We start from the raw sequence: 23,677 nt of genomic DNA, 5'->3' as shown, positions 1-23,677 counted from the left end.
AGTTTTTAAATGAATATAACTAACACATGTATCTGTAGCGCCTAGCGGCATGCATAAACTGTGTCTGAGCAGGGTACACAGGATCATCAGTGCATAAGAACTTCACATGCACAAGCTGTGTCTGAGCAGGATGCACAGGATCATCAGTGCACAAGAACCTCACATGCTGCTATCCCTGCATTTCAGTTGCACATTCCATTTTCCTCTGCACATTTAGAATTTCCATGATGTATATATTTTTACAGTTGTGTGAAAGAAGTTCAATGGAATGTTGAATCTATAAGCACTATCAGTTAGCTAACAATTTACAGCAACACCACCACACTAAGGGGCCAATACAATTGATTGATGTGATCTTATAATATTACTAATACAAATATAAATGGAAAAACATGACTAAGCCTACAGCATTTTGACATTAGTTTATTTAGCCTGTAGATATCAGTAGGCCCTAAAAAAGTAGATGCATTGAATGAAGTTGGAAGGGCGAACTCCCAAGTCAATAAAGATTAATTGGCAAGTTCATAAACGTGAATACCCTAAAATGTAACTGATAGATAACCCATATTAGGCTAATCGAGTTAGACGGGGGAAACTTTTACTTTGAAGGAACAGGTAGTGCTGACGACACATTCGGCCAATGACAGGCATTTCGGTCCGTGTACGTGAGTTTAATTTCTTAAACTCACTAACGGCAGCTAAGGTCGTGTGGAGTGAAACCTATACACAAAGGGAGCTCTCCTGCAACAGGATTGGTGACCACTAGTCTAAGGAATAAAAAGGTCAATATCCTTGAGTGACCCAGAGAGCCCCAACCTATATCCAATGAAAGATGTGTGTCTTGAAGATGTCTTGAAGATTGCTCTCCATCAAAACTACCCATGCAACTTGACACAGCTTTTGTATTATTAATAGTGCAACTTATTTTTGACACTTAAAAGTAACCATTCAATTAGTGGAGTATGGTGTGTAGATGACTGGGGGGAAATTTGAATGCATGAAACTCTGTGTCAGTGACAGACTACAGGGAGGTCAAGTTCAAGTCTTTTATTTGTCAGGTACACAGAACAACACAAGGTTAGACTGGGCACTGAAATTCTTAAGATAAGACAACGCAAGCACCTGGCATAACATAACATATAAGTACACGTAACATAATTTACATCTATGCTGAGCTTAAATAAGTGAGACTTCCTAAATATACAGATAGCAATAAATAATCGACTATACTAACCCTAATACTAAAACTTCCTAAATTACAGATAACAATAAATAGTACACTATACTAACCCTAAATGCACATAAAACCTGTTTCAACCCTATAACCTATTTAAACCTAAGTGGAGTACAGTACAATAGTGCAAATTTGCAGGTTTGCTGAAAGTGACAGAGTATAAGTGACTAGTGTGCAGTAAATCGATGTCCATATCAGTGTCCATTCAGAAGCCTGATGGCCCTTGGGTAGAAACTGTTGTCCAGTCTGCGTGTGCGCGACCGGATGCTGCGGTAACGCCTGCCAGAAGGCAACGGGGTAAAGGGACGGAAAGCATGGGTGGGAACAGTCTCTTAGAATCCTGCCGGCTTTCCTTAGGCAACGTGTGTGGTAGGTGTCCTGTAGGGCTGGGAGCTTCCTGCCGATGATGAACTCAGCAGAACGGACCACACTTCGTAGGGCCTTGCGGTCCCTGTCTGTGCAGCTCCCATACCACACTGTAATACAACCAGTCAGAATGCTCTCGATAGTGCATCTGTAAAAGTTAGTGAGGATATCTGAGTCCATACCAAACTTCTTCAGTCTCCTCAGGAAGAAGAGGCGCTTACGGGCCACTTTGACCACCTTGTCCGTGTGAACAGACCAGGTGAGGTCATTGCTGATGTTCAACCCGAGGAACTTGAAGCAGCTGACCTTCTCCGCTTCCGATCCATTGATGAGAAGGGGTGCATGCTCCTCCTCCTGCCGCCTCTAGGTCAAGCGCCTAGCGGCATGCATAAACTGTGTCTGAGCAGGGTGCACAGGATCATCAGTGCATTTGTTGAAATGTATTTGACTTTGTATGGTACTTGAATGTTGTATCCCAAAGGAACAGAGAAAAGTACACCATCTGTGTGCTAGTTAGTTGTGCAACCACTCACTAACGGCAGCTAAGGCCGTGTGGAGTGAAACCTATACACAAAGGGAGCTCTCCTGCAACAGGACTGGTGAACACTAGTCTAAGGAATAAAAAGGTCAATATCCTTGAGTGACCCAGTGAGAGCCCCAACCTATATCCAATGAAAGATGTGTGGCATGTCTTGAAGATTGCTCTCCATCAAAACTACCCATGCAACTTGACACAGCTTTTGTATTATTAATAGTGCAACTTATTTTTGACACTTAAAAGTAACCATTCAATTAGTGGAGTATGATGACTAGGGGGAAATTTGAATGCATGAAACTGTGTCAGTGACAGACTACAGGGAGGAGGTCAAGCGCCTAGCGGCATGGACAAGCTGTGTCTGAGCAGGGTGCACAGGATCATCAGTGCATGAGAACCTCACATGCTGCTATCCCTGCATTTCAGTTGCACATTCCATTTTCCTCTGCACATTTAGAATTGCCATGATTTATATATTTTTACAGTTGTGTGAAAGAAGTTCAATGGAATGTTGAATCTATAAGCACTATCAGTTAGCTAACAATTTACAGCAACACCACCACACTAAGGGGCCAATACAATTGATTGATGTGATCTTATAATATTACTAATACAAATATAAATGGAAAAACACAACTAAGCCTACAGCATTTTGACATTAGTTGATTTAGCCTGTAGATATCAGTAGGCCCTAAAAAATTAGATGCATTGAATGAAGTTGGAAGGGCGAACTCACAAGTCAATAAAGATTAATTGGAAAGTTTATAAACGTGAATACCTTCAAATGTAACTGATAGATAACCCATATTAGGCTAATCGAGTTAGACGGGGGAAACTTTTACTTTGAAAGAACAGGTAGTGCTGACAACACATTCGGCCAATGACAGGAATTTCACGCTTACCTCCACCCACGTGAGAAAAATCAAAATATAAAGTTGTTTTATGTTTAGTTGTTTTAAAACGAGAAAACAAAATAACGTCAAAATCCGTTTTTTTTCGTTTTTGCAAAAAAACGAAAAAAAGGACTCACAAACGTTTTTCGTATTCATGCGTGTTCCGTTATAACGATATAAGGAATTAAACTCACGTACACAGACCAAACTCACGTACACGGACCATTTCTGGAAATGCATTTGAATTTGAATTGTGGTCCCGATTTTGCAGCCATGTTCTTAAAATGAAAATGCATTTCTGGAAATGCATTTTCATTTTCAAATTGTACATTTCAAGTTGAATTTTGGTATCTATTTGCTGGGGCATATTTTGAAAATTGAATTTCAAATGTATTTTTCGTTTTCATTTCAATTAAAATGCAAATAGGATGATTGATTACTAATTTCATTTATTTGTCGAATAATGCAGCCACATTCTTAAAATGAAAATGCATTTCTGGAAATGCATTTTCATTTGAATTTTGGTCACGATATGCTTCCATAGCGCAGGACCTAGCGTACGACCGGCTTTATACATGTGAATATTTCTGTGCGTAGGTACTTTTCAAGTTTTGGCCGTATGCCATCTTCTGGTATGAAAGCTGCGCAATCCTTTATACACAAGGCCCCAGGACATGCAAGGAAACTAAAACACTTGGCATTCGTGTGTGAGTAGCACTAGGCTCAGTGTCCAGGAACCAATATAAGTAGAGATAAGGGGGGGGGGGAGAGACAACAGCTGTGTGGGTATGTGAGAGACAGAGAAAGGAGTTTAAAGGATGGTCAACTGATTGGTGCTAGACTTCACATTCCCCGTATGTTTGCCCACTTCCTCACAACTATACAGTGTGCCTCCCCCCTGGTAAATGGGTTCTTCTTTCCTCTCTGTCTAATGAGGGGGTCTACTGTGGTCTCCATCCTACTCTCTGGACCTTACTGTCTGATACCTCCTGGAAGAGTCGCCTGACATCATATGCACATCACACTGGATCAATCCGGTCTGTTTTTGAGTAATATTACAATTCTTATCACTTTATAATCCCATCATAGACACAAATGGTTGTGGCACACTTTCCAAAACAACTCTGTTGGCCTCCATGTCTGGGGCAACAGTCTGCACATAAACACAAGGTGATTGTATATTATTTTCTTATACAGGAGATGGGGGCAGTTCTGGGGATGGGATGGGGGGGACTCGTGCCCCTGTGACAAGAAGCATGGGACCCCTTGTGGCCCATCCAAAATGTAGTCTAAAATAATTTGTCTATCACATAAAATGTTTTTGCAATCATGTTCTTTTTGCAAGAAACCACACACAGTTGATCTAACTGATATTTATATAATACAAATGCAAAAATGTAAGGAAAATGCAAATTGTGGGATAATTATAAAACATCGTCTTTTGCCAGTTAATGCCTGCACTGTAGTGAAGATGGAAGACAACTATATGACAATAATGTTGAATGTAACTGGCACCAGCTTGCCCCCCCCCCCCCTCAGTTGAAATGGTTTAGAATATCCACTGGGCAGACATACATTTGAATTGGAGAAATTGTACTTTTCTGATTAGAATCCTGATTTGTTAAGCAATTTACCGTTGAGGGGCAGGCATCCCAATGCTAAATGTTAAAAAATAAGGTGTTGTGATCTCAACATACAGACACAAACACACCGACCCATTCTGTACATAGCAATTCCCTTTCCTTTATGCACAAGCTGTTATTGGGGTATTTGCTTTCCGCTACAGCCATTTACAATGACCTGGGTGTGGGTTTGTATTGTCGGCAGCTCCACACATGGCTGGTTCTTGTTCTAACCTTACAACAGGCCTGGGCACCACTCCACCAACACTCAGACAACATCCCCCACAACATTAGCAACAGTTTTAGTTGTGTGTGTGGGAAACAAAGCTACTCAGAAAATGCTTCAGTTGCAGTGAAAGGATACTGCCATACATGTAGAGACCAGAGAACACAAACATTATTTTCCATGTATTTGTGTTGAAGTTGTATTGAATGAGAACTTTGTTATAATAAAAATAATTTCCCTTACAATTCAAGTTCACACAAACACACACAAAGACACACAGTCTCCTACAGGTGTCAAAGGAGTGGGCAGAAAGAGATAACAGAGAGTATGAGAAACACTTATGATCCTCCGTTTATGATCTATTTGCTCTGCTGATGCTGTTAGTTCAAAGAGACACAAAAAGCACCAACAATGTTTGACTATCTGCCCCTACTGGAATTTAAATTAGCTTTGCTATTCCAATGATGCATGTTATTGTGTACCATAAACACCGTTATTCAACTCCCCAAATACTTATTTATAAATGTTTGATATTTTTTCAAACAGCAAGATTCTGCTTCGGATGACTTCTTCATGAGTTGAGTGATACATAAAATCAACACAGAAAATGCATGATGCAGTATTTGTGTGACAATATATTTTGTTATGATAGCCATGTCAATTATTCAACCCCTATATAATATTGTTGTTTTTAAAGCTGTCTGACTGTTTTTATGGCCTAAAGTGGAGTTGAAATATAATTAAGCCTTTGGGAACTCTTTAATGATCCTTCATTTGCATGCTTACTGTGATACATATATAAACCCTACCCATGAAGGTATTCAAGGTGAGTGGTAATCATGTGAAAGAGTTTACACAAAAGCTGAGAGATTATTTAATCACACCTGAAGGGCCTTGGGTATAACAAGATGTCCAAAACATTTCATATGCCAAGAGAGACCATTAGGAGCATTATAAGAAAGTTTAAAACTTGAAGAACAGCTGTAAACTTGCCTGGCCATGGAAGAAATCCCAAAATTTCATCAAGGGCCCTTAGCAACTTAGAACAAAAGAGAAACCCCTGGGTGACTGCAAGACACCTACCGGATGACCTGATAAAGTGCTTCAGTAGCAAATAAAAGACATACACTGAATAAGGACTTCATGGCCGGACTCCCAAGACGAACTCCACTCTTGACCACAAAGAACATCAAGAGTCAACTACAATAAGCCAGGAGGAATTTGGATAAGACTACAGTGCTATCAAAGCATGTGGCAAGTACTTTTGCAAAAGTATAAATTGTGTTTTAAACGTAAAAATCTGCCTGCCTGCCGTTCCTTTTGCTCCTTACTCTTGGACTTGTCTGCACAACCTAATCTGAACTGCAATGTTTGGATCACAGCTGTCTCCAAAACACAACTATGACTGTATACTTAACCATGTGTTGACTCTGCAAGGTTACATAGCTACAATAAATCTTTAAATCAATCCAACCTTTAAATGAAACATTAACTACTTTAAGAGATTTTTCTCTTTCTTTACATCCTGTACTACACAATAAATGTATGATAATCACCTGCTTGCTGTATAAGAGAGATGCATTGCCTTTTCTCACATAATCCCTTTAAACATTAAATATATAATTACTGGTTGAAGTGATGACTATATAGAACAGTTGGCAACAGAAACCTGTATGCTATGAGTGGTGGTTTCTCTGTGTAAGCCTTGTTTCACAATAACAAACGGAAGGGCAAACAGACAGAAAACAGTCATTATCGCTCTGTGTAAAAAAAGGAGATTAATGACACCAGGAGAGCCAAAGTGAGTGAGCTTGTTTGAGTGTGGGTGTGTGTGAAAGATTTAAATCCTTTCTTATTCAATGGTCTGAATTTGAGCAGAAAATATTTTGGCTTCTCATGCAACCTCTTAGTGACCTCTTGTGTCTCGCGGGAGAAGAGGTTTACATGTCTAAAAGGACATATTGGTATGTAATACCAAGTTCCTTGTGGCTTTGATACATCTTTAAAAACATTCCCCTGCTATCAATTTTTTCATATTATTTTTCCAAGACGGTGTTTTAATAAGCAGTGGAAATACAAATTCTGCCCATTAGTGGACATAATTGAAAGAAACTTTGGTTGATAAACATGTACCCAGGCTAGCTCCAATAACTTCCTCAAAGTATTTAAAAGGTTTCTTCCATGTTTCAAATCTCAAAAAATACATGTTACCCTTTTTTTTTTTTCATTGTGCCATTGCATTTAATGTCCAATTTGAGTGCTTGAGATGACACTGTAGAGTTCCATATATTTGACATAAGAGGGACCATGGCTCCCTTGCCCAATAGTGTTGTATCAATTTGTGTGTGTGAAATGTCGCACCTAGCAGCACGCTCAAGCACAGATCCTCCCAGGTTACAGACAATACCCAGAAACAGAGTATGTTTATACAAGTTTATTTTTACAAAAAGGCAGGACTGTGGCACAGAACAGTTGTATCTGGGACCCCACTAGGTGCTGGACATAGACCCCCCTTACTGGCCAACTATGCTTTGACGACGAGCCCCCCCCCCGAACAATATCACCCCACAGCAAGGTACTTAAGGACCCACAACAAAGCCACAGCAGAGCACAGCAAAGTCACCACACAATCACCGCAAAGTCACTACCAAGAGGGGAGTAGTCTTGGCCTGGGCAATAGCCGGCCATGGTGGGCCCTGCTCCCACGCTTAACAGTCCCTTGTCCTCTCCAACAGCCTGCAGTACTGACAAATATAAATTGGTACTGGTCGATCGGTCCCTACCGACCAGTATTAAAAACAATTAAACAGGCAGTCTATGCAGTAGCCTTGCGCTGAATACTGTCGGTGAAGCATGTAGTCCCCGTCCAGTACGGCCGACACACGCCTTCGCCTGCTCCAGCGCTGACCCTGATCTGCGCACCACTGTCCGTTCCGAAAGCCCTACGTAATGGCGCTGGTGACGCGCTGCTCCACCTGGAGGACTCCCCCCAAGCTGCAGAGAACGAAAGTGCAGGACAGGACTGCTTAGGCAAACTCACACCCCTCAACCAGACCAAGCTAGTGAAACAGAAGCACAATGAGGTGGCGTAATGGACTTCCCTTCGCAAGGCAAACGTAGAGCAGATTGACCGTCAGCCTCGACCTCAGACCAGGCACTGCGTCCGGAGCCTCCCCAGGGTCTCTTCTCACTCCGTTGTTGCCAGAGCTTTCGAATTGCTAGCGCTCCTGTCCGTCGTGTCGATCTCTCCCCCATGTTCATCCAATGTCCTCTCTTATACAGGGAACGGACCTATCCCCACATACTACACCACTCCCTTCCCATCAAGCGAATTGCCCGGTAATTGGCAATTAGCCAATTGCCCGTAATTGGCAATTAGCTTTGCAGCAGCCTTTGTAGGCCATAGCAACGCCCCCAATACAGACACATTCAACACATAAGTCCAGCACATAATACACATGGCATTTACCCTAAAACATTACAGTACACTTAACAGAATGACAGAGGAGCTTCTTACATTTTACAGGAAAGAGGAATCACAGCCGTATCGGCCAATAGTGTTGCTAGCACTCAAATAATGTAGACAACTAGAGACGGTACAATTTCTGGGGAAATTGTAGGGTGTGCTTGCTTGCTTCAGTTGTAGCCATGTTTGGATTTTTTCCCATCAGGTCCTCCACCACATTGGACAGGAATGTAGCCACAGCCTTCTTTCCATGCTCCATTGTATCACTGACAATGGCATAGGATTGCACCTCTCCTCTGCTCCATCCAACAGCAGTGTAAACTGTAACTTGGCTGCTGGTCCAATGGGCTGCCTGAATCTCATCTTGATATGCAGTGGTGTAATTTTCTGCAAAATCAATCTGTAACACTGCAACAGCTTCACTTGTGTCTTTCCTCTTCTCTTGGAAAGTTGCACTTTGTTTTATTTTTATAAAGCAGTGCTTCAGGAATGTAGTGGCTGATACCAGCAGTGATGCAAGCACATCCCCCAACACTCCACTCTTCAATAACTTCACCTGAAACGCTCCTTCAGATTCCCATGAATACCACCTTTTTTGGATGTTCTTGTCTTCATCAGGGATGTTGCTTATGATGTTCTGAAGGAGAACTGCATCACAACATGTCTTGCATCTATTTAACATGCAGTCTGCAGAGTCAGGACTGCAGACCAGAGCGCTGATATTTCGTTAAGATGCTTTGGAAGGCATGTCGTGGAATGTGTTTATGTATACTCTCGAGGAGCATTTGTGTGTTTTCATGATATTTACAGAGGCAAACATTCCGTGGTGTTTCTGATTTTGTGAAGACCTCCCCTGGCCTCAGCGCTGCAAATTTAGATTTTCCAATTTTGATTTCTGGGTGCTCTTCCTGAAAGACTCTATATGCCTCTAAAATAGACATACCGTAAATCCTCAAATAAAGACCGGGACTCAATTAGAGGCCGGGCTTCAGATAGTAGCCGGGGGCGTGGTCTATACGTACAAATAAAGGCCGGGCCCCAAATACAGGCCGGGGGTATTTTTATTTTTTTATATATATATGTAAAAGTAATATTTCATAAATACATGTTCTCCTTATGTTTAATGTTATTGGCCAATTTCATGGACTGTTGCCAATAAAAAAAGACATTTTACCACGTAGGCCTACTAGGCGAATTTGTTATTGTTTAGCCTAAATGCACGTATCGTAGCCTACTGTTGTTTATCTTTCACGTTTTAGTTGGCTAGGCTACTTTTTTCAAAGAGATAATAAAGCAGTGCACTATGGCGCCAAGGCGAAAATTCGACATACAATTCAAAGAGAAGGTTTTAAAGTTCGCAGAAGAACATTCGGGAGAAAAGGCAGCGAAGGAGTTTAATATAGACCCAAAACAAATTCGATATTGGAAGAAGCAGAAGAATGAATTCAATGCGACCAAAAAGAACAGAGCCCGACTAGCAGGTGGAGGTAGGAAAAAGGTTAGCCTGGATATGGAGACCAGCCTGGTCGAATGGATTTTTTCAGTCCGCGATAGGCATGCTAGGGTAACTAGAAAGATGATACAAAATAAAGCTTTGGAAATATTTCCCTCCGTGAGTGACAGTGGAGACTGTAGCTTCGTGGCAACAGGGGCTGGCTCCAGAGATTTCTGGAGCGCAATGGGTTTTCAGTAAGGAGACGTACAACGGTGTCTCAGAAAGACCCAGACCAGGTGGTTGAAAAGCTGGTTTCCTACATTGACTACGTGGGAAAAGTAATCGCCTCCGAAAATATTATGGAGATAGACATAATTGCCATGGACGAAACAGCAGTCTGGTTTGATATGCTGTCGTCCACAACGGTGGATAAGCGAGGGGCCAAAAGCGTGGCTTTAAAAACTACAGGGCATGAGAAGAGCCATCTCACAGTGATCCTGGCTGCCAAGGCCGATGGTACCAAACTTAAGCCGTACATCGTTTTCAAAGGGGCTGTGCGTGAAGTGGCTCGAATGCAACAACAGAAAGTAAGCGCTGTGTTTGCAACTTCAGCGAATGGCTGGATGAACGACAGCCTGACATCAGACTGGCTACAGTCAGTCGTCGGGAAATTCAGTTTCACCCCACGGCTCCTAGCCTGGGATGCATATCGATGCCACATCAGCGCCGCCACTAAGGCTGAACTCAAATGTGGCTATAATGTCACAACTGCAGTTATCCCTGGCGGCTGCACTAAGTACATCCAAGCCCCAGATGTTATGTGGAACCAGCCGTTCAAGCAGAGTCTACACGAGGCGTATGATTTATGGATGGCCGGGGACTCAGATAAAGAATATACTGCTGGAGGTAACCTGAGAGCCCCTGCTCGCCACCTGCTCGTGAACTGGGTAGTCGCTGCCTGGGAGAAGCTGGACAAGGACATGATCCGAAAGTCCTTCAAAGTTTGTGGACTGACACTGAAAGATGACGGGAGTGAAGATGATCTCATCCATTGCTTCAAAGCGGGACAGCCATGCGCCGCTGGTAGGGATGCGCTGGCGCAGCTCCGGCAGCGGGGGGAGGAGAACCGCACGCAAGTAGCCCAGGATGAGGAGAACGACGAAGAGGAGCTGCTTAATAATGAACTTGTTGTTCTCGATGATGAGGATGGGGAAGAGGGTGTTGAGGGGGACGCCGAATAGCTGTACAAATGTTGCCTCATTACTGGTGAGCTTTGGATGTAGACCTAAGTATTATGTTTAGATGTAGGCCTATTTTGCAAGGTCCATTTAGTTCGGAGTTTGTTTGCTCCATTTGACCGTAGCTTAATGGCTATGCCCATTCAGATGTTGCTGATGAATTTGGTAGTTGCGTAATATGATAGACCTAGTCTAAGTCCTGCCCATTTGGTTTAATTTGGGTGGTCTCCTGTTCGTTCTGTGATTGCTGTCCTTTGACAGGACCAGATATTTATTGTTACGTTGACACTGCAAATAAAGCGCTATACGCGATAAACTGTTTTTTTGGCCGAGTGAAATTTTTGACTTGCTTGATTGTAATTGAGAACATTGGAAAATATCTGCAATTAACGATGTATCTTAAGACTGACACTATGGTTTATTACTGATTCATTTCTAAATGGTTAGTCTCCAGAAAGTTGATTAGCTATAGGTCTACCGGTTTCATTCTACCGGTAGCCTATCGGTAAATGGTTGCAGGAAGTGCTGAACGCATATGCAATGAATGATATTAGCCTACTGTAATTATGCCCATTATTTTATTTAAATAATACAATTCTATAAAAGAAGATACCGGTAAGTAAGAAATAAAGGCCTGCCCCTAATATAAGCCTGCCCCAAATACAGGCCGGTGCGCTGTGCAGCCTATGTAAATAAAAGCCCCGGCCACTATTTGAGGATTTACGGTAGTTAAGTGCCTCTTTTGGTATGTCTTCTTAACTCCATCTTCTTTTACAGTGACAGCATCTTTCTTCCCAGGTGCTTGTCGAGAGATGTCATCACGTGCATAAAACTGCTTGACTTTTTGTTTCATGTCATCTGTGTGAAATTCTATTGTTTTTTACCTTTCAGTGTGCACATTGTATCCAATTACATCAGTAATCTATTGTACCACTGCACTTTTTTTGTTTGGACTTTTAGGAATAGCATCAAGGACTCGTTTGACTGCTCGCCCAAGTGACTGTTTTGTCTTGTATGCACTGATGGGAGACCCTGGTAGAGCTAAACTAAACATTTTAAGACTGAGTCTCCTTTTTCTCTGTCTGTATTTTGCAAGAGACCGCAGCCTTACTTTCTTTTCATTGGTTTGCATAATCTTTTTTCTGGCCCTTTCCTCTCTTTCTTTTTCTCTCTTTTCCTTTGTAGTTTTCGTAATTTTTTTGCCTTTCCCGGAAAACTTTGACACTCAGCATTGGACTTAACTTTTACCTATAAATTAAACAGTGAAGTCAATATAAACAATGCAGTAACCTAGCATTGTATGTATCAGTAGTCTGGTAAGAACCCTATGGATAATGCCCACTGAAAATTAATCCTATTGAATAGCCATAATTCATAGGGAAAATCCTATTAAATAGCCACAATTCATAGGGCAATTAGTAAGTTCTAAAAGTAGGCATTTAACTCATAATGTCATGCAATATAAAATTGTGTTGGCCCATGTTATCTGGGAAAGGAATAGAATTGTCTCAGATGCTAATTTCAGGATAGCTGTTACTGTGCGGCCAGGGTCCTTGATATTACATATTAACAGTTCAATATTCAATTACACTTAACAAATGGTTTTCAGATTGTGTGCTGTTTTTAATAATATCTTATCATTTTACCCATTGTCTTCATAGTAGGCGTTCAGCTTTAAGACATCTTTCGACCGAAGCTGTCAACTCTACCTCAGCTTGATCGACAGGTAGCGCGAGCAAATTAGAGAGCGCCGCCTTAAACGCCGAGTCCCTCGCGCACTTTCGAGTTGCCTCTCAAGTAGGAAGTAAATATTATAAATATAGAGCGGGGATTGAGGTTATGTCAAAGACAGTTACGGCAATATAACTAAGCTACTCTAAGTTTCAGTATCTCTCGAGAAGATGTCGATCGTTGAAGTTATGTTTAGCCTATATCATGTTTGGTTTACCCACAATTTCGACTATAATCATCACTGGAATGTCCGTTTCACTGAAACGCGTCGGTGAAAGGGGTTATAACAGCCATTATGCCGAAAAACACGATTGTCAGCTTTACCGTTCCATTTGAGATTTACATTTACATTGTGTTGTGAACAGTGTATTGTGAAGTTAACATTGTGTAGCGTCCGTAACGTCACGTCCATAACACATCATTAAAGTTTTTTAAAGTAACAAAGGGGCAAGATTTGTTAATTAAACTAACCATTGGTATAAATATAGCCTGGCTGCCAGCCCAACTTCTTCCCGCCCACAAAAAAATTTGGTCAGGAAGTTGGGTCTGGAGGGTCTGTATTGGGAACAACTACATAAAACCAGGATCTGGGCGGACCAATTAAATTGCCAGTGCGGGCTTTATACGATGATGGACAGATGATCAACAGTAACGTAATCAACAACGTCACGAAAGAGCCCTTGGGTTGAATTTGTTTTCAACAAACAACATATTACGTTGCTCTGATTGGTTGTAGGTCTATCCAATTGAGCGAAGAGGCATTTGTTTTACGAGTTCAGTTGAAACACGCCCCATAGTCACAGCCCAACGGAGAGTTTTCAGACTCATATTCTGACTAGAATTATGAGTATGACATCGTCAGGCTAGTATAAATAAGCTTTGCACAGAAACTTTGGATGTTGTAGCATCGGCACTGTTTGAATGGCATAAACTTATTCTACAAAACGTTACGGACGTGACTTGGCCATGGAACTTACTGACTCATAAACAAAAAGCTTATGCATTTAAGGTGTTGTGCTTTTAACCCAAGCTGAGCATACACGATGCTATATCATTCCCTTGTCAGTCAGGAAAATAGTCCATTTAACTCATTCTTGAAACCGTACAAAAAGGCCATTTGAAAAAAAATGTTTTTGCATGAGTGCACAACTTGTATATTGTGTAAAAGAGTGCAATTGTCTATACATTTAGATCAGAGTGGTTACAAAATATAGACCTAAGTGAACATTTTAACAACAGTTATATTTGTGTGGGCACAACTTTCTTTTTCAATGGTAAGGATGACCTTTGCATGGAATTGTAATGGAAACCTTAATTCTTTAAAAAGTATAAAAGTGAGAAATACCAGAAGTCATAGCCATCATCTCCTGAAGGAGCTGAACGTTTTTATACAAAAATTGTAGGAATCGGTGAAAGTATGCAGGACTAGTTAAAGGCCAAAAAACGGTGGAAGAACTGAGAAGTTGAAAAGAAAGAGAAACAGGAAAACAATAATATATATGTGAGATAACAATGGTTGTGCCCTTGCCGGAGGCAAAGCACACCCAATTAAACATGCTTAAGACATTTTTGACACCTTTGGGCCTGGGTGGCTGAAGGCACAATTGTTTTCATGACCACCAGGAGGAGCTTAAACCTAGACAACGGTAGCCAAAATTATGAGTCTTATGTGTCACCTAAATAAAAGTAAAGACCAAAATTGATCATTTTATCATGTTTAATAGTTTAGTTCACTGGGTGTTTGATAAGCACACCCGTTTAAGCACACACATCAGCATTAGTACTTAAAGAGTTTGTTTCACAAGAAATAACAAGAAATCTATCAAGAAAGTACCCTTTGACATAACCATTTCCTGGTCCTTCCTGCCTCAGTGCAATCATCTTCGTCCCAGCTTCTTAAAGGCTTTCAAGGATTTTGCCATCATAGGAGCAACTCCTCAAAATGGAAAGAATAAAACAATGTTAGTAACTTCACTGTTCATGATTGAGATACAAGACGGATTTAGGAGGGCTGATTTTAAAAGTTTGCCTCCCCATCTTTCCTTGATATCCACATCATACAACCTCAAATTTGTATTATTGATATCTATGATGTATGTTATAGATTATATTGTTATCGCCTCTCAGAAAAGATGAGTGTTCTACTACTGCTACTCCTTCATATCCATTTCCTAAAATACCTACTAAAGACTAATATTCCTGTGTTGAACACCCAGTATCATGCAGTTTAAAATGTCACTCCACCCCACTCAATCAGCATAGATAGTCAAATGGATTTTATATCCTTTCAACAAAAGAGAATCCCACATACTCTATGGTAAACTGAATATCCACAATAGCCCAACACTCACTTGGTCAAGCACTGATAATTTGAACGATTGGAAACCTTGAACAGTTGATGGGTAAATCTGTAGTATATTAAGGACGCATACAAAATACTGTACTGACAGATTCTAGGTTATGACAGCTGCATTCACAACATGGCAGAGAAGTAAAGAGGAGAGCTCTTTGGGTAATCTAGCCTAGCATCAAATATCAGTGTTCTAGAATCAATCAATCAGCCGGTGTGTTGCATTATCAACTAGAAAGTACAATTGCTACTTCTATATTAATTATTAAGATTGCATAGATTAAAAAGTACTACAACATATGTTTGTGGATTATTGTTTAAAAGGTAAGGCCGGGTAAATACTGGGTGTTAAAAATACTGGGTGTTGATATCGCAGGAAACTGTTTGCTGGGAAATACCACCCATTCCGAGACTCATCTCGCTGTAGTCTTGGAGACAAAGACAATTCTAGACATTGCGTGCGCATTTTAGATAAAGCAGTCTAGGATGACATGATAAGTTTAAAGATTGTGGAAAGTAAATTCCATGATTCACTTCTCAGTACATTTTATACGTTACACAACTGGTACAATGCAAAGACTAAGTAATTAATACAAAAAACACTCAGAGACTGCAGGTAGGTCTGTTCAGTACGGTGGCCCTGAAGTGCAAAACACATCGGCAAATAGGAAAACACAACGGCAAATAGGATAACACAACTGCAAATAGCAAAAACGACAAACTTCTGACGGAAAAGGTAAGGCTTCTAGCAGAAGACGGACCCTCCTGATTGGACAAACAAACTGTCTGTCTTTTAACGGGAAGGAGAAGCCTATTTTGAAAACATGAATCCCTTGAAGATACTTTCGCTATTTTTAAGAATGATTTTGATGCAAGGCGTAGGCTACATACGACGTGATAGTTGATATGTTCAACCAATCAACCAATTACAACATCAGGATGAGTATAAGCACTTGTAGTCACGTTTGTCAAATTAGTTCTAGTTATTGGTGTTCGTTGTCATACAAAGTTAGTCTTCTCTTATTAGCGTAGTTAGTGATTAGAGCTAGCAACAATGAATTGCAGATTAAGGGTTCCTTTCGTCCAGCTAGCTCTCAACGCTCTGCATAAATTTCAGGTCCACTCACTAAAAACAATGACCCTCTCACCAGACATATTGTATTATAAAATGTTTTCATGAATGCAATTGGTTGCCTTGTATATTCTGTTCTATTTACCAAACTCCTTTCTTGTCTTAAATTGAGCAGTTGCTGGTGTGTTGCTATCTAGATTAGATTCAACTTGCATCAAGTAGGCTACTACAATTATCAATGTTCAAGTTCAAGCCTTTTATTGTCAGGTGCACAGAACAACAGAGAGTCTGACTGGGCATGGAAATTCTTAGGACAAGAAGCAAAGCAACCTGGCATAACATATAAGTACACAGAACATTACACATGTTGTTAACATGGTAAATTGTAAGTGGGCTGATGAATAAAAAAAACGTGTTTAACAAGTCCCATTTACTTCAACAGTCGAAAGTTAAATGTTCAGTAGAACAATATTCCTCAATCATTAGGCTACAATACGCAGCTAGCATAGCCATTTCTAGCTCGGCTTCACAATATGGCTGCCTATTGTTATAGGTTAATCATGTAATACATGAATGATAATAAAGTATGAGACATATACATGACAGTAACCAATTGATATTATGTGTTAGTATACCAAAATGTCAGTAAATCGAGATGGTGCTGCTGTCTGTCCCGTCAAAAAACATTTAAACAGGTGCTGTTCGTGTTTTTCACCGCTCCTTCTTCTTAAAAGACAGACAGTTCGTTTGTCCAATCAGGAGGGTCCGTCTTCTGCTAGAGGCCCTACCTTTTCCGTCAGAAGTTAATGTCGTTGTGTTTTCCTATTTGCCGTTGTGTTTTCCTATTTGCCGTTGTGTTTTCCTATTTGCCGTTGTGTTTTCCTATTTGCCATTGTGTTTTTCTATTTGCCGTTGTTTTCCTATTTGCCGTTCTGGGCAACTTCCGGGCCACCGTAGTTCTGATATCTGCAATTGATTTAATTAGTGTTGCTGTTGTTGCTAAATTCAATACATTTCAGGCGGCGGAGATTCAGCTCCTTCAGGCGACACGCCCTCCCATTCTCAAGCAGAGAAGACTTCTGATTTTCTCACAATTTCAAAGCCTAATTTAACAAACTTGTCTGTGTTTTTTTTTTCATTCGAATTTGGATGGGTAGTTAACAACACTTCTTCTGTTGTGTGATTCACTTAAAACTTATTTTCAATTCCACTTTACAGGATATTTAAGTTACGGATTATAACAACAAACATCATTATCATGGACATGCCTACTTTGTGATCATTTTTAACCATAAATGGTCAATGCAAAGCACCTCATGAATGCTAATCTAGTAACTCATGACCCTGGCATGCAATTGTTCTTCACGGTGAATCATGGCGACCAAAAAAAACTAAAGTTCTCAGACACTGTTAGCCTATTGGTGGAGGCCCAAAAACCACATTATTTGGTGGCCGCCCAAAAAAACTGTGCGAGTGGCGTCAACTGTGCCAGGCAATACCCGGAGTCGAGATACAATTTGAAAACAAAAGCTTTTTATTATGAACAGTAGTCTATTAAAGTCTGGACTGATAACGAGGACGTAGAGTGTAGCGATTGCACGGGAGCTTAACGAATGTATTTCCAGTTTTTGACATATGAGGATATTTGCACAGTATTAAAGAAATATATTTAGTTATACACTGTGTTTGGTTATCTAAAGGTAGGATATGTGATGTAATCCTGTATTCCATGCAGTTGGGGAATCTACCCCTCCTGCACTCTAGTGGTGGACAATCTGATGGTGAGGAAGCGCTGAATTTTGATTTACAATTTGAGTTGGATTGTACAAGGTTTTTATGGAACAATTATCCCTCAGTACAAGCGCAAATAACACAGCTGGATGTAATCTTCATGATAATCATGAAATTAAATGAAAAAAATGTGTATGAGGAAAACAAAATATATAAATATTACGAGTAATGTTCTTCCCACATTCAATTTCTGCAGTCTGACTACAGTACGGTCTGCGTCGCCAATTCCAACTGTTTTTATAAATCACTACCTTTGAAAGGAAAGTGGCGCACGCACATTTTCAGCCCTGTTTTGTGCGTACGCAAACTTTATAAATGAGACCCCAGGGGCTTTAGACTGAGACCAAATTTGGCATGACTGACAATGATCACTTCCAGCAAACTTTTTTTAAATTAGCAATTTCCCCCTAAATAAATGTCAAGATTATTTACGTTTTGGGGGGCATATTTTCAGTTAACAGATGGTACTGTTTGAATTGCAATTCCATCTGAAATACTGCCGGTTTCAAAGGGGGTTCTTAATGCTTGAAAATATCACTAGAAGGGAAAAACGTAAGGTGACAGAGTCAAAGAGGTTAGGACCGTTTTACACCGGATTGCCCAATAAATTCGTTTTATCAAATTTTTCAACTGAGGCTGCTATAGTTTATCAATATTCCCTCTTGCAGGGGAAATGAAAAGACAACTGTTTCATTCTACACTTCACCTTTTGTATTCTGAATTAATTTTAATTGTCAATGAGCAGCAACAAATGTAGGCTATGCTTTTCCATCGGGTGGTCGAACCTGCCACCTCTCGACTTCAAAGCGCAACCACTACCAACTACACCAAAGAAAAGCTAGCTATTCATTGATGCGGGTAGCCCTTTACATACCTGAGGAGTGAGTTTCACCGATTCACACCGGTTACATATACATTGAAAGGAGTGCGAATAGGAGTTAAGGGGGCCCCATGCCGGACTTCGCCTGGGGCCCCCAAATCACTAAATCCGTCACTGTTCAAATCATTCACATGAAACATGGAAAAGTGGATCGGATTGCTTAGTCTTAGTGCAAATGATTTTTTTTAAAGGGGCGACTGATTTCAAAACCGATTTTACCTTGTCATAGTTGAATAACGACAGTTCGGTGGGTAAAACATTTCATTTGTACAGAGGGTCTGAGATCGCTCCATTGACAAGCGTTAACTTCCTTGAAGGCAGGTCCTCTGTTGAAGTTTAAAACTACTGGATCTGCCCAGAGCCACTCTTATCTCCCATAACCAATCACAAGTGTTCGCCTTAGCCAACTCCTTCACCACTACTGTAACGGAGCTAGCAGCCGTAGCTGGAAAATCTAACTTTTCCCGAACCTCGTGGGGAGCAGGGCCACAACATCATGGCCACCATCAAAATTCAGCAAGGAATGTTCTTGCTCCGGCTTTAACTTATGGATATTCGGCAGAGTTGCCACAACCGCAGAATAGCTTCGCTCGCATCTTTCTCCGCCGCCATTACTGACCTACTCAAACTAGTGCACGACATTAACGTCACCGTTCTCAGCCACTCCCTCTGTTCACTGATTGGACCTACAAAAAATGAGTTTCTGAAAACCGACTTCAAAGTCAAACTCCCAGACCTAGTACAGAAGTAAAATCCAAATTGAGCGGAAGTACATAGGAGGGCAGAGCCAGGCTAGCCTTTTTAAGGAGAGCCTTGCCACTCCCTAACAAACCCCATTGTACCGAATTTGGCTGCAGTTCCACCAGAGTTCCACTGGGGGTGATCGCGAGCGAGTGCATGTTGAATGGGAGTCTATGGACCTAAACAGATAAATTTGTCTCTTTCACCTGATTGTCGTTGAGAAATCTCCGATTTGATTGTAGTTTTTGCATGTTCAACATGGATTATAGGTCGAAAGTACTTATGTCCTTTTGATTTCTTACAGGGTGAGTCGTTGTTGCCCATAACACACTAGCATTCTGCTAATGAATGCTGATTGGTTAGTGAAGGACTGATACGACCAGAGCTCCCGATTAATGCATCCGAAGCGGAATCAGAATGTCAGAGCATTAGCAACATTAGCAACAACATTAGCAAGCCAAAACTCTTCCGAGCATGTGTATTGACAGGGAGAGCCGCTGTGTTGTCGATGACCTGAGAGAAAAAAGTAAGTGACCAGAGATTGCCGTAAAGCAGTAGCTCTGGTCGTACGATGTGTATGACGTCAATGACATTTTCAAAAGCTTTTTAGATCAGAAAAGCGACTAAAAAAATCTAACAGCCAGCAGTGTGTATTGTGTTTATGAGCCTTGCTGATAGAAAGTACAGTACATTAACAAATATGTATTTGAGAAATGTATCCCTAACTATTTTCTAGCAAGGGATAAATCTATCCCTAACTAACTATTTTATTTTGTGCAACAAAGGTTATTGTTTTTAATGGTTCTTCTTACTTCCTCTTTTTGCGTCTGGTGCTTGACTAGGCCCAGAAGCTGTGGTCGAAGGTTTGGCTGGTTCTGCATAGCTGGGTCTGGGTCTGTTGTCTTGAGCTTTGGGACTGTGAGAGAAAGACAGTAAGCCGTACAGTGTATATAAACCATAGACTGAATAAAGAATGGACGGCATGACAGCTCCCCAAAAGTGAAGACAAAATTTCTCGATCTCCCCCTGGTGGCTGGGTGCAGTATAGGTTAGGCTAGTCCAAGCACTTGTCCTCTCCAAGTTGGACTACTGCAACTCGCTTCTCGCCCCCAGCATGCTCAACCTGCCTTCTCCAGGGGATTCAAAATGCAGCATCCCGCTTGGTCTTCAACCTACCCAGACGCTCCAATGTTACCCCGCTCCTCATCTCCCTTCACTGGCTACCCATCACAGCCTGTATCCGATTCAAGACCCTGGTACTGACCTTCCGAGCGGTGAACGGGACTGCCCCTGCCTACATCCAGTCTCTCCTACAGCCTTACACCCCCACCTGCCACCTACGGTCTTCTTCTGAAAACCGTCTGATGGTCCAACCTCTCATTTTTGTACAGTGAGAGGAAGCACCGCATCGTGCATCTTTATACAGTCTATGATATAAACAGAACCAAACATACATACACTCACGCACACACAGTACATGATTCTATTAGTTTCACACCTTAATATATTAATAAGTTCCAGTACAAAAACATTGTACACAAGTTAAGTACACAAGCTTTGATGTTGAACACTTGTCTTTCTAATAAGGGATCAATCCTGTTAATAACCAAATCACTATGTTGTAACATTAATTTGTTCCACTTGGCTGAAAGGACATAAGGCCTGGGAAGGCTTGTGTACACTATTAACAACATGAACTCTGGGACACGCGCTCCATCTCCAACCAGAATTAAGCCAGTTTACCCTGCACTTTGCCCTGATCCCTGCTCTAACCTAACCTCATGCAAAAGGCATTTTACCCAACATTACCCCATCCGTCAGTGACGGGTTATGGCACTTCCTAGTTACAGCCATATAACTTTTTGTTTGTTTGGAAGAGAGATCCGAACATTCACACCACCGATATCACATAAACAGATCTAGCAACAAACTATAGTAACCAATTAAAGATAATTAGTGTGTTGATGTGTTGATAGATTGTCTATTGCACTTCAGCATTCCTGAGCCATCTTGACTTATTTTCCCGGTTCTGGAAATCAGCAGATCATTTCAAAATGGCTCAGGACACATTTTTTGAGTAAATGTTGAATGTAAGTTTTTGCAGTAGTGTCTTACAAGTTTCCGATTTAGTGTTTGTATGTTCACCGTTTTATATGATCTACTTTCATTTATTTCTACCCATGGTACAAGTGTTTGTAATGCAAATGTACAAACTTCTCACAATTTTTTACTATAATATTTTGAAGGTTCATCTCATGAGGGAATGTTATGAAAATGCCCCACTATGTTATACAACCTGCAGGAGTACATGTTCTGTCAAACAATATAGCCAAATGAATACCCTTAAATAAATATATCTGTTGTCAGAACCAACCTGGGTCTGTCCAGAGGATGAGGCTGCTGCAAGGGATGAGCGGTTCCATAAATCTCCTGCTGAATACGGACATTTCTGGGTGGCTTGGCAATAGAGTTGATGAATGCCAGCTTCACCTGACGTCCTGAAGGAAAATAAAACCAAACAGCAAACTCACATTTTTCCTGAATACGTTCAGTGTTTTCACTAGTGTGTTTCAAACTAAGTAGGATCTTAACTGAGAATATCTGTGTCAGCAAAGTGGTTGGCAGATCAACACCATGTTAGGCTGAATCCCAATACTCCCCCTTACCCTTACCCCTTACTTTTGCGCATTCACGTGAGAGCTAGTGGTGTCCCAATACTCTTTTTGAGCTAAGGGTTGGGCTAAGACGAAGTAAGATCGGGAGCTTACTTGAAACCCTAGGGGTATGTGAATACTGTGCAAAAGACAACAATGGCAGCCAGATCATCCAGAGAGTCCGATAAATGTAATATTTTCGCCTTAATTAATTGATAAAAAAATTATGACAGTCTTGTTTTGTACTATAAACAGTCCTGTACATATATTTGCAACCATTTTCCTAATTGAAACGTTTCTAAAAATCGCTACGCTAAATTTGCTACGCTAATGTTACAGTGCTGACTTGCACAACAGTCCCGCATTTCTCTGACTAGCATGTCTACAGTTTTAAGTAAACTCTATTAGCAGTGAATTTCGTTTGATATGTAAGGGATAATGTATAGAACGCCGGTCATTATATAATGACCGGCGTTCTATACATTATCCCGCTTATTACACGGCTACTTGCCAACAAAATGACTTAACACAGTGTCTTTTAACAAATTATTACACGGCTGTTCTTAACGCTGTAGAAAGCTCCATTCACTTGTATGGGGCTTCCCAACGTTCTGCAGTCTGTTATTGTCTGATAAGACCGTTGCAATGAATAACAGACCGCTGTCAAGGAAAGTGGCCTTTTTGCTTCTGATTCACGTCTTTCGTAGCAATCCGCAAGTAGTCCGGTAACTTTTCAACCCCAGCGTACTCCGTTGCTTAGCGACGTCAGCTGATTTGAAGCCTATGGGTAAACTAAGGGCTAGGGGTAAGGGGTAGTGTTGGGATTCGGCCTAACACTTGGAATCCAGTGTAATTTTACCGAGGTGGTCGATTTTTAACAGTGCCTCAGGCCAGAGTTTGGCAGTCAAAATCAGTCAAGTGTCTAACTCTGGATGGTCTGACGTTAGTAATGGGTTGATATGGTTTCACATTTAACCCCGTAACCAGTCTCACTTTGAATCTATTCATAGGACTAAAACGGCCTGGGGACAGATGGTCAGGACTATGTTAACCAAGGGCCTGACAGGATTTATGGGCCTTCTAGCTCAGAGGACAGAAAACCAATTGGTAAAACTCTTGATCGTTCACCATGTATGGAACAGGGTTAAGTAAAGACAAAAAGCATATTGGTTTGAAAGACAATACAAACTGAACTTTTGTTTCTGATATTCAACAAGGAATTAATATTTGTGGGGTTATAGCCAAAGCACAACATTCTTAGCAGAACTATATTAGTTACAGTTAAAATGCATAAAGCACAGCACAATGGAAGTACATCAATGGTACACAGTAGGGCTGCAAAAAAACAATTAATTTGATAGTCGGCTAATCTAACAATTATTAGAATGATTAAACGTCGAGACATTGTCATTCACCATTTAATTAACTTTATCTTGTCATGTA

The 23,677-nt window shown here is 40.9% G+C and overlaps 1 protein-coding gene across 1 annotated transcript in view; it reads right to left on the bottom strand.

Annotated features, from left to right (window-relative positions):
- Positions 1 to 14,449: 14,449 nt before the first annotated feature.
- Positions 14,450 to 23,677, bottom strand: part of eloal (elongin A, like) — a 39,749-nt gene continuing 30,521 nt past the window's right edge. The window contains exons 9-11 of the mRNA XM_084709780.1: positions 21,955 to 22,078; positions 20,393 to 20,496; positions 14,450 to 14,682 (exon numbers count right to left, since the gene is read on the bottom strand). Of these exons, the coding sequence (XP_084565906.1) occupies positions 14,624 to 14,682; positions 20,393 to 20,496; positions 21,955 to 22,078 (287 nt within the window). The 3' untranslated portion in view covers positions 14,450 to 14,623. The remainder of the gene's footprint in view (positions 14,683 to 20,392; positions 20,497 to 21,954; positions 22,079 to 23,677) is intronic.

This window comes from Hypomesus nipponensis, chromosome 11, assembly GCF_054491055.1.
Source record: "Hypomesus nipponensis isolate SF chromosome 11, ASM5449105v1, whole genome shotgun sequence".
Lineage (NCBI taxonomy): Eukaryota > Metazoa > Chordata > Actinopteri > Osmeriformes > Osmeridae > Hypomesus > Hypomesus nipponensis.
This window is presented reverse-complemented; position numbering and strand designations above follow the sequence as displayed.